Raw genomic sequence first — 13,160 nt, forward strand, 5'->3', positions numbered from 1 at the left:
TAGCATCACATCCAAAGGACAGCCCACTCAGGAGAGCAGTACTCCCCTTATGCTGCACTGCAGTGTCAGTACAGTAAAATTAATCAAACTATCTAGTATGAGAATAGAACTTAGAGCCTTCTGATCCTTCACCCCACAGGCAACTGTGATACCTGTTGAGATACTGAACTATGTATATTACAAATGTAGTCATGTAGTTACACTTTGTTGATTGGAGGTAAATTTGACCTCCTAGGCCAAGGACAACCACAAGACATTCTTCAGCTATGCCTGCAACCTCAAAGGCAATACACAATTGTGTGCAGAGGTCATTGTTAATGGTGCCACCTAGACTGAGCCAAAAGATATAGCAAACCTACTGATTGACAAATTTAGTTCCAACTTTACCCCTTTCTCCCAATCAACCTTTCTTTAGGAAATAAACTTTCAAGACCGGAAAAACAAACTAGCGAAAACCACCGCTAATTCAAAAGCCAAGAACTCAACTCAGGCTAGTCCAAAACATAAAAAAAAATGAAAAACAACAAATTTTATTAAGCCACTGTAAAAGCTTTTCATTAGTACCTTGCACTAACTTCTTCAGACAAGCAAAACATTCCCACCATTACAAGTAAGTTTAAATACCAGCATTGAAACACTTAACCATGCCCCTTGCTCTCCCTTTAGCTCCTTAAAGGTACAGATCACAGCTAACTAAGGTGCATTTGCAATTCTCTATTAACATAATAAAAAATAAATAAAAAATTCATATACCGAGACTGTAATAATAGCAGGCTTTGAAACTGAAAGAAAAAAAGCCCAATATTTTGATTATAAAACTGTATAAAGTAGATAAATATGTAAAATATATAATAACATAAAAATAACAATGTTCAACCTACAGCATAAATACTAATAATTGAAGCGCGACGCTTCCTAATCAAAAATTACCTATGCATACATTGTATCTTGCCTGCTTTCAAGTAAAATAAAATAACTAATGTAATGATTATAATAGATATCATGAAATTAATGCATACTGTCATAAGTATCTAAATAACTAGAACAGCTACCCAAGAAAAATAATATAATATTAATCATATCTCACTAAATAATAAAAATAATAATATAAAAATATAAATATAAAATATGACATGTAACATATAGCATAAATTTAGGCTACTCAGTTTAGGTTTAATACCGTCATTAAATAAAACAGGTCTAAAAGTTAGCGTATCTAGACCTAAAATTACTAAATAATAAAATATGAATCAATAATATATATTGTAAAATAATAATAATAATAATTATGTATAATCATAACAATAATTGATAACTATTAACCCTCCACCACTGTCGACTAATAAAGAGTTATAAAACCATTAATTTGTCGATTTGTTAAGATTGGAAGCATATCGCCACCCTGGTCTAAACAGCTCGTTATCCATTAGTTGTTTTTTTAAAACTTAAAAGTTTGAAGAGGTGACGAGCTGTTTATTCTTACAGTTTTTTTTTTTTTTTTTTAAATGAGAGTCAAAAAACAAAAAATGAAAAATGAGAGTCGACAAATTAATGGTTTTATAACTCTTTATTAGTCGACAGTGGTGGGGGGTTAATAGTTATCAATTATTGTTATGATTATACATCATTATTATTATTATTTTACAATATATATTATTGATTCATATTTTATTATTTAGTAATTTTAGGTCTAGATACACTAACTTTTAGACCTGTTTTATTTAATGACAGTATTAAACCTATACTGAGTAGCCTAAATTTATGTTATATTATATGTTACATGTCATATTTTATATTTCTATATTATTATTTTTATTGTTTAGTGAGATATGATTAATATTATATTATTTTTCTTGGGTAGCTGTTCTAGTTATTTAGATACTTAGGACAGTATGCATTAATTTCATTATATCTATTATAATCATTACATTAGTTATTTTATTTTACTTGAAAGCAGGCAAGATACAATGTATGCATAGGTAATTTTTGATTAGGAAGTGTCACACTTCCATTATTAGTATTTATGCTGTGGGTTGAACATTGTTATTTTTATGTTATTATATATTTTACATATTTATCTACGTTATACAGTTTTATAATCAAAATATTGGGCTTTTTTCTTTCAGTTTCAAAGCCTGCTATTATTACAGTCTCGGTGTATGAATTTTTTATTTATTTTTTATTATGTTAATAGAGAATTGCAAATGCACCTTAGTTAGCTGTGATCTGTACCTTTAAGGAGCTAAAGGGAGAGCAAGGGGCATGGTTAAGTGTTTCAATGCTGGTATTTAAACTCACTTGTAATGGTGGGAATGTTTTGCTTGTCTGAAGAAGTTAGTGCAAGGTACTAATGAAAAGCTTTTACAGTGGCTTAATAAAATTTGTTGTTTTTCATGATTTTACGTTTTGGACTGGCCTGAGTTGAGTTCTTGGCTTTTGAATTAGCGTTGGTTTTCACTAGTTTCCTCAGGAAATACCATCAGATATAACCCCCCTTGCTATTACTAGGGAACAGGTCCTTAATGTTCTCTTTAAGGCCAGAACACTGCATCAATGGACCAAGACAATATCTCACAGGAGACCTCCTAAATAGCATGAAACATGACCAATCAAGCCCTCTGGAATGGCCATTTAATGTTAGCCTCCAATCAGGCTTTGTGCCTCATGATTAGAGAACAACAGCCATCCCTCTACACAAAGATGGGCCATCTGCAATCTGCAGACCCTGAACACTCCAGACCCATAAGTCTCACTAGTCTCATATGCAAAGACTTGGAAAGAATTATCAAGAAAATGATCAGTAATGAAATAGGAGACCTCCAGACACTGGATCCAACCCAATTTGGTTTCATCAAGGGTACACCATGCTTATTCAGCCTGGTGGATTGCTTTTAAAAGGTCACCAAAGCAATAGATGAGGACAAAATGGTTCACACTGCCTACCTTGACCTGGCCAGGCATTTGCCACAATTCTCCACTCAGGCATTCTTGACAAACTTAAGTGGTTATGTACAAACCCTTATATCACCCAGCGAATAGCCAGCTGGTTCGCAGACAGAACCCAGGAAGTTATAATTGGGGATACTTCCTCTACAAAGAGGCCAGTCACAAGCAGAGTCCCTCAGAGATCAGTCCTGGGACAGCTCCATTTTGGGATTTACTTCTCTGAAGTCATGGCCAGTGTCAATGGCCTCAGGCTGACTAGATTTGCAGATGATTGAAAATTACGAGCTGTCATTGAATCGCCCAGTGACACAGATGTTTTCCAAGAAGGGCTGACAGAGACTAACACCTGGTGCCAAAGCCATGGACAAAAACCAAACGCCAAGAAATGCATAATAATATCCTTCAGGAAGTCATTCACTCCAGGTGGTTATTTTATTGACAACCCACCCCTAAAAGCTGACCCAGTAGTCAGGGACTTGGGGATACACATAGACAATAATCTAGCTTTTGACTGTCACATGTCTACAGTAGTGAAGAAATAATTCCATGTTGTGCAACTTACAAACAAAGGTATGGCATCTAAGTCCAAGGAAGTCATTGTTTCACTGTAATTGACATTCATTGACCTATCACTGAATACAATGCCCGCTTTGGTATGTACCTAATCAGGCATATCCAACAACTGGAGTGTTCACAGAGGTTCTTCTGTCCTTTGCAGACCACCTCAAGGCCCTACCCCTGTATTGTGTTTCCGACAGGCTGTTGAGGTAAGATCTATGCTTGGCATACAAGGCACTGTCAGACCCCACTCTAATGGACCTCCTGCAAATCGACAAAGCAAACAGTAGCAGAATTACCCATTCTAAAGACTTATACCTTGCCTGTAATATAAATAGGACCTGCTGGAGAGACAGGTACATATCCCAGAGACTATCCCTTCCCTAGAACAGGCTCCCATCCATGTGAAGCAGAGTTCCTCCCTAACCCAATTCAAGTGTAAATTGGAACTGCAGTTAAGGAAGAGAATAAATGTGCATTTCAGAACATCATACACAAAGTAACTCGAATTAAAGACTTTTTTCTGTCTGTTTGTAATAAGGTATATGAGGTTCAAAAAGTGTAAGATGAAAGAAATGTTTAGCTAGGGAGGTGAGAGGTATAAGTGGCACGGGTAGTGCATGAGAAAAATGTGAGCATATCTTCAGCATACTGCAAGTGTTATAATTGTTAATGGGAAACGCAGAATAGTGAAGTATTGGGGTCAACCTAAATCATGCTTTTTGGGGATGTCAGGCACTTGGTGCAAGACTGCAATAAAAGAAGATGTGGTCACTGTACATAAAAAATTGCAAGTTTAAATGTAGAAAATGCATGAATTTAGATATTTGTAGTTTGACTATCCTATACTATAAAAGCAAAGGTTAGAGGAAGAACAGACTATTTCAAAAGAAAGACAATCTGATGATAATATAACTGAAGATATTGGTGGAGTAAGTACTGTGCAGGAGATAGCTAAAGAAAAGTGTAATTTATATTTAGAAGAATGATGGGAATGAGGTAAGACATACTTTACAAAGAGAAAGTATTACAGTGAAAAATAAAAACAGATATGTAGCACATAGGAGGGGAAGGCATAAGGAAAGCTAAATAAAGATTGGAAATAAGAAGAATGCAGGAAAGGGATTTGAAATATACTTAGCATATGAAATGATATTAGAGGTATGGTAGTGACTGAGTGAGGGAAAAAATAAGTATGGACTTTACATGTTTTTAAATGTGAGATGTGTGAAAGAAGAAAGGAAAAATTTAGGTAATGCACGGTAAAAAAAATGATCAGCAAAAAGTGATATGTGTACAGGAAGAGATTTTTTTGAAAATATGAAGATATTGGATATGGTGGTAGTAGTATCTGGAAGATTAGTGATATGTGATATAAGGAAACAGGAAAGATGAGTAAGGACAATTGAATTTTATGCATACATCAACATGAAGGAGAGGAAACAGATGTTTGAGGAACTTAAAAAACTTTGTCTTATTAAGTATGCCAGTTACTATGAAGGGAAATCTTAACTGCAATGTGAGAAAGAATAGGGGGAAATTAGCACAATATTAAAGTAATAAGAGAAGCTATAAAAAATTGAGGGCTGGAAATAAGAAAATATAGAACTGAGACATAAAGGGGTACTTTTAGAACTGAAATATATTATGGGGCGTATTCAAATGATTTGAAAGAAATAACAGGTGAGGTAGAATTGCCAACATTTCAGATCATAAAGCAGCATGCACTAGCATAGGGTATGACAGCAAAGTCATAAAGAAAAGAAAAGGAATAAAAAGGTTGACTGGAGAGTTATTAAAATAGAAATTATACAAAAGCAACATAAGACTTAATGGGATCATCATATGGCAAAGAAAGTGTGTTATGAAAACTGGACAGGTTGATGGTTCTGTTAGGTATGGTTAGTTCCGTGCATTTATGCACATGTTCATACAGTGCATTGGTGTATGACTCAGCAGTCATACAACTATTTTCCATTAGCATGGGTGCCGTGAAGATAGCCACCTCTGATTTTAGGAGCACAAACTCAGCTTTAGAGAAGTTTAAAGTCATCACTTCCAAGTTTGAACCCAGGACCCTGAAGATTATATCAGCCCAGATGGGATTCAAGCCCACAATCCCTGGCTTAAAAGGCCAATGCCTTATCCATTAGGCCTCTGGGGATTTAGTTAGCCATGTAATTCCACAAAATAAAAATGCCTACTTTTAGGGATAACTCAGAAATACTGCTTTGTTAAGTGACTAGCTCAGAGTTCTGCTGTGTATAGATGGGGATTGAAAAAAATCAAACGAAGTCCACAGTGGTAGTCCCTGCTGCTACATTTACAGATTGATTACATACAATGCCCATAAACAACTGAATCAACCTCTGTTAGATATTAATAATGAAGTTTCTATTTTTTGACAAAAGATGCCCTAAGTGTGTCACAATTTCTGCCTGCATAAATGAGTTGCATGTTATAAAGGGACTTCAGTTGCTAAAGCCACTAATCACTCATGAACTTCATCCAAAATCTATTTTATTATTTTTTTTTCACATTTGTTGACTGGGTAATTACATTTGTCCAATGACCCTCTCAGTCACAGCCTGGGCCATGAAGGCACTAAACAGCAGAATAGGAGACAAGTCATACTTGCACAAGACAATACAAATAATACAACAGTGCAGACCCATCCAGATAATTTACAAATGCTGTTTATGGGCAGGAAAATTTATATAAAATTTCCATTTTCAGTGTTTGGGCATTTGAAATTTCAGGCATCAAAGTCAGGGCACTTAAAGCCCAGCTTCAGCTCAAGATAAAAAAAACAAAATTACTACATGACAAAACTGGCATAATAAACAGTTCAGCAGATATAAGTATTGTTTTAGTAACTGATTAAGTAGTAGGATAATTGTCTTTTTTCATGATTGACCCATGAGAACTGTTTGTGTAAGTGGCATTCTTAGTAATACAGTATTCAAGTGGAGACAGAGGAACTCAAACCTAAAACAACATAGTGAAACGTATTAGTATATTAGTATATTATATACTGTGTGCAAACTTACCAAGCTATATAACAAATTTTGAAGCTACAGGCCAACTGAAGTAGGTTGGTTGCATATCAAACCAAAATATGGCAGCTTCTCTGATAGTGGTCTAGTGGACAAGGACACAACCCATCAAACACAGATGGATAGATTGCTGGAGGTTCACTACAGGTGCTCATGTCCCAAGCACTTGAAAATCACACTCTCAAGGGTCTCAAGTGTCATGTAGCTCAGCTAGACTGCAGTTTGTGCAAGGAACCATGGGGAGGGAGTGGGACAAGTTTTAGAATTAGGGAGTAGGAGGGCAATTTTAGAGTTAGGGAACAGGAAGGAAGCTTTAATGTTAGGGAGCAGGAAGGGAATGTTGGGTTTAAGGAGAGAGGTTGGAGTTTTAGATGAAGGGAGTGAGAAGGGAGTTTTAGAGTTAAGGAGCAATAGGGGAATTTGATTTTAGGGAGGGGGTTGGAGTTTTAGGACTAGGGAGAGCTCTGGGACTTTAGATTAGGAAGGAGGAGAGGACATTTAGGGTAAGTGACTGAGGAGCTGGGGTAGGAACTGCATGGGAGTTTTAGGTTTAAGGTTTAGGTTCTGGTGTGGCTAAGTAGTTTCTAGGACTGGGTATTGGGAGGGCTATTTAGGAACAGTTGATCAGGTTAGTGGGAGTGAGAGCATTGCATTTTTGAGCAAGTGGCAATGAGCAGGTATAGCATGAGCTACTAGTATGTGAGCACCTGTAGTATACTTAGTTGCAGGTAGGCAGTTGTGATTTCACTGCTGGCCTAATTTCTATTACAGCAATGGCAATCATTTACAGTTAATTAATGCTTAACTTGTCTCCATTGTTGTGTGACTGTGTAAAGATAGATATATAGATAGATGTGGATATATTAGTAAGGGTCAGTAAGGGGCTGTAGGGTAAAGTCCTTCACTTTGGGGTACAGAGAGGGCCACTCTTCTACAAAAATAATTTTTTTAAGCTGTACATTTGAATGAAGCTGTGACAGGTTGTGTTCATCTCAATGGAGGTTTGTCCTCATGTAGCTCTCATAATGGAAGCAGACATGACAGCTCTTAACACTTTGCAGATGGCCAGTGGTGCATCAAATACAGAAATTAGTTGCTTCGGCAGGCTTAGAAAGAGTATCATCTCTGACACCAAAATTATTCCAGTATCAGCCACCCTGTTACTAGATTTTCTGTTTGGAGATATTACAGTGACAATGCCCTCATGGAAAAAACCTGAGAAAAATTAAAACAAAGTATTGTTAAAGTAGATAAATTTGCCACAAATACACTCTCATGAGTCCAGCACTGCAATGGTCAATCCAGATATAAATGTCCCTCCGTAGATATTTAGCTTGAGTTCAGCTAATGTTTGCCCTCAAACTAATCTTTGTGAGTGGGCTGTGTAACCCTGATAGAATGTGATTTTGGCACTTTTTGTATCTGTATTTTCTATATCCAGCACTGCTTTACCTGTTTGTGAATTTTGGGCTGCATTTTATTTATGTATGTATGTATGTATGTATGTATTTATTTATTTATTGCATTTGTTTACTACAAAAGTCCACTGGGCCTAGGTGAGCCCATTTTCAGTGGAGGCCCGGGAAGAAAAGCTCCAATAAAAGTCACATTGCAGAAATACAAACATCAAAAATACAAATAACAAAAATGTATACCCAGTGCCCATAACATAATGCCCTAGAAATCACAATCTATGGCTCTGTCTCCATACTTCAGTAATAGATTCAACAAGTGCATGAATATTTTTTTTCTTTTTACTTACTATCTGTAGAAAGGAACTTTGTAATTTATCTGGGTCTGGGGAGCATTGCTACATATGTCATATGGCCATTCTGAAAGGTGATAAAGCTTCCTGGGCAAGTGTTAAACCATTAATATATATTACTGCTGTAAACAAACTTGTGAGTATGTAAAATGGTTCATTTCCTCTTAGTTACAGTTGTATAACTACAAGCTGTATCTCCTACTGTGTACAACTAAGGAAACAGTAGTGCTGATAGATGACAGTCTCGTCTGTGGTAGACCACTTTAGTAAAGCAGAAGCTAACCGTCTCCACACAACCAAGAATTTATGAGATATCACTTCAAAGGCAGATCAGGAAATCATTTTATAACATCCATTTCCAGAACATGTTCATGTCCTACAGAAATGTTACAGTGCAAGAGATTAAAGGGTTAAATTCAGATGCAATTAATTAATTCACCGCATCACTTAAGCAGCTGCAACCACATTACTGTCTGCATGCCAAGTACTGGCGTCAGACTTTACTGTAACAAACTATACTCATCCCACATGCGCACCCCTCATGCTGACACCCATTAGCCTGCGTACAAGATGGCATTTAACACTGCTTCCATCCAATAGTTTATCTGCGGGTATACTACATATCACCTGGGTCCAGTTCCTCTTAGGGTATTTAGGCATGCTAGTATCCCAGGTTGCCTTTTAAGCCACTATGAAAGCCCTTCCTGTACTGCAATATCTTAGCTGGAAAGACGCCAGTTCAGACAGATTAGCAGCAGGGTTCTCTTATACTATGGTATAAAGTAAATGACAGATAAGACGATTTCTAATCTGCTGAGCCCCTCTCCTTCACTGAATAGTGGTCACCTTGTCACTGCCATGGAATGACCTCCATGTCACTGTAATCAGAGAACTGCAGTATTTTGTAAGCTGTAGAGGACCGCTGTTTTAGTGCAGTGAGGCATTAATGAACTTCAGAACGTAAGGACACATGACATCCGTAATTAAATGCCTTTACTTTACATAGAATGTCTGATAATCACAATACACAATATAAGAAAAAAATTGTCAGTATGATAGTACTGAAACAAAATTTCAAAAATGTATTGTCAACCACATTGACAAACTAAGTTATACTAAGATAAATCATGACACTTAATGGTTAATTATGCCTGCAACTCATAAGGGGTCTAGTGAGTAAATGGCACTCTGTGTAACTTGTAAAAGTAAAAAAAAATACAAAACTTTGAATGAAAAGATTTAAACTGAAGTATGTTAATATCTAAAAAGCATGTATTATGCATTCTGTTCGGAGTGGGAATGTTACAGAGCCATTCTTCCAAATCTGCAGTTGTGGGACACATACTAATAACATGTAGTAGCCTGAGATTTATGATTTCACGTGTGAGATCAACATGTCAATAGTATGCTTTTTTTGGGGTGAGTCAAAATGCCATTACTTTACCCCCAGTTCTATGGTGTACAGGAATAGAGCCCTTAGTATGACTCTGATTACCTAAGATTTACATTGTGGATACTGGAGGACCTGAATGGGAAAGAGACGCTTTGCCAGCTTGCTCACTCCAGGAGGGAGGGTTGAGCTTCTGTCTATAACGAAGACACATTCCCAGTGAAGTGGATGTGCTGTAATTACATGTGGAATCTGAGGAGGGCCAGAGCTAGCTGACCTTTTGGGCAGCGATGTCACTAGCTCCGCCCAGTTACGGCATACCAAAACTTACTCCCGAGCATGCAGGCACATTTTCCTACTGCACTCCCCTTACCCACCTGCCATTGGTATGGTCCCAACCTTGGGGACAGTACAGAAGACACTAAGGAAAAGTAGTGCAGCCAGGCAGTTGATGGTCAGCTGAGGGAATGCAAATAGGGGCAGATTTGAATTAGTTTACCCTAATGGAGGCTTCCTCTTATGAATTTGTCTGCCACAATCACTGCAGGATGAACTGCATATGTAACCACATAATTCTGTACTTATTTCCATTTTAGTGATCAGTTAAAACAATAAATAAACATAAAAACATATGAAAGACTAGACTGGCATGTACAGAGAAGTATTACTCCTACAGCAGTCTTGGAAATGGACATTTGATTATGCAGCCATCCAAATTTTTATATTTTAAAATTCATAACTTCTCCTGTTACAGGTTTGTGATGTCAGAGTGTGAATGTATAACTTAAAGTTGCTACTCCTGTGATTATGAAAGGTCTACCCAGACAGAAAAAGTATGTACCTGTATTTTCAGAAACATACCATTCAACTCAGTTGAGTTACAACCAAGGGAGAATTGAAAAGTGAACAACTGTATTCCAGTGCACAGTTGGCAGCAACATTTGCTGAAGTGCAAGTGGGATGAAAAAGCAGATGTGGCAGCTTGTTTTTTGTATTAAAACTCTCTGCAGGAGTGCAGAGTTTACTGCCTGCAGATGCTCAAAACTGACTCTTTGATCTCTCTTTTTCCCTCAGCTTTCTCTGGGATTGCGATTTGCTGTCCAGCGTTTGGAAGAAGCAGACCCAAGCATCACATTTGACCTACAAATCAAAAGGTTTGTTGCATAAGCACTATTGAGAAGACCAAATTATTTAATGTATGGATAAATAAGATTTAAGCAGAATTTAAGAGGTGGCAAAGATTAAAAACCTCTAATACAGTCTGTATTTATGGTATTAAAAGTACTTTCCGCTTGCCTTTTGAAATGAAACAAATCAAAACAAGGCATGTGATAATGGGAAATGATCATGTAAGTTCATGTTTTTCCATAACAGAAGTGCAGTTTACAAACAGTTACATGTTGAATTCAGAACCAAAATAGTTTTGTAATTGAATTATGATTTTCTGGCTGTGCATAACTGTTTTCAGCTGTATATACTTACATTTTAGACAGTCTTGTTAGTTTTACAGTGAAAATATATATTTCTTCCACAAAGTTTTATTGATGGTTCTTGTAATTGCAGAGCAGTTTCAGAGCACACTGACTACTAAAGCATCTGGTAAACCTGAAAGCATCACCTTTTAACATTAAACATAAGAAATTCATACATTTCCTAATATCAGCTTCATGCTGTTCAGCCATAGTCAATCCCACCCAGCAGTGGGCAGAAGGCAGACAACCAGTGCTAGATGGAAGGTCAGCCCTGTGCAGGATGCATGCAAACTCGTACAACACACTCAGTCACAACTACAGGCAATTTAGACGATGACCACCTAGTGGAATGTCTTTGGAAGTGAGAGGAAACTGAAGACCACAGCAAAAATACATACACAGGGAAGACATGAACTTCACATATAAGGCATCCCAGCCAGAAACCAAACCACAGAGTCAAGCATTGAGGTGGGAATGTGGAAACACTTGACACTGCACTGCTGACCACATAAGACATCTCTGTCTTTCCCTCTCTGTCTCTCTTTCTATATATATTTCCATATGTATATACATATGTCTATATGTGTCCAAGTACTTGCTGGTATGACTTCCTAGGATAGATGTTGACCCTCCATCGTACTGTTTTTCAAATGAAGTAGACACCCAAGAAACAGATAGCTGTTTTTTCTGCCTTTCATCTCAATCAGCGTATACTCTGCCCCATTAGATGTCTTGTTTTGCATGTCCATTTATGGTTTTCCTGTCTTTAGTCCACTTCTAGTTTCTGAAACTGCTGTTCTTCCTACTATGATCTTAGTATCTTGTTATACTCTTGTTTATGGCTTGCATTCCTCTCCTCCATTTATGCTGTCTGAAGCCGCTGATTTCCTTACTATTCTGCACCATGTACATGCTGTGTTCATGGATGCAGTCCTTTCCAGCTTGTAGCTGCTCCCATGACCCAGTCCCATCAGCCTGCTTTACTCTAGGTCTCTATTCCCACTCCTCAGCTTATGCACTTTTGTCCACCCCCATCCTACTTAATAATAGCTAAGTCACTGGCTTTACCGGCTACTTTAATGTGTGTAGTTGTTTCTCAATTATAACCCCACCAACTGAGTTACCATTTTTGCAACCTTACTTACCGTTACATATTTACTTCATTTTCCTGTGAGATTTTTGCTGTGACACTGCTGCACTTTCTGGTCTGCACCATATTGTGCATTAACAGATTTAATAAATGTCGCAGGAGTCAGTGGTGGGGCTCAGGTTGTTTTGTTCTTTTACTCTTTCTCAACAGTTTCATTGATACCTTGATCATTAGCATGTTCAACTGTATTCCCCATATACTTCATATGCTATATTTACAGGTCCTAGTCCTGGATGCACTTTGCATTACCTAAATTGCTTTCCTGCACCTTCTAGCTAGAAAGACATTTTGAGGTTTGAGTTCACCTTATCATTTGCTTTGATTACTGTACACTGTATTGTCTTGCATTGTACCTGTCTGTCTGCATATATTTGTGTATGTATACTGGATAGTTCTGTGTTTGTAATCGCTTCCCTATCAGCTCATATGTTTTTTCTATGATGTGAGTGTAATCATTTGCTGTAAGATCTGCTTAATTTGTTGTGTGTTTTATGAAGTTATGTTTGCAGTACTACTGGCTGTTGGATATGAGGAGCTGAACCTTCTCACAACTGCAGTTCTGACATGCTGGGTGCTATTAACATGCATTCTGTTGAACAAATACATATAAAATAAATATTTCATTTCCTAAGAGGTATGTGTGGACTGCTCTTTACTTTAATCTGCTGCAGGCTTTTTATCCTCTTTCACTCAGGTGTTGAATATACTTCTTTTACTGGTTGTCTGACTGTGGTCACTTTTACTTTCTCCTGTCTTTCATTTTCTTCAGTTGTCTTTTATTGCATCCCTATTTCTATATTGCCTGTATTTCCTCTGCTTCTGC

General features: G+C 37.2%; 1 protein-coding gene across 1 annotated transcript in view; it reads left to right on the top strand.

The window, feature by feature from the left end:
* The window catches only part of ITGA8 (integrin subunit alpha 8), a 1,841,490-nt gene that overhangs the window by 1,346,429 nt on the left and 481,901 nt on the right, over positions 1–13,160 (top strand). The window contains exon 22 of the mRNA XM_044067504.1: positions 10,790–10,869. Within this exon, the coding sequence (XP_043923439.1) occupies positions 10,790–10,869 (80 nt within the window). The remainder of the gene's footprint in view (positions 1–10,789; positions 10,870–13,160) is intronic.

The sequence above is a fragment of the Protopterus annectens genome, chromosome 3.part1 (assembly GCF_019279795.1).
Source record: "Protopterus annectens isolate FY-2018-M chromosome 3.part1, PAN1.0, whole genome shotgun sequence".
Classification (NCBI taxonomy): Eukaryota; Metazoa; Chordata; order Ceratodontiformes; family Protopteridae; genus Protopterus; species Protopterus annectens.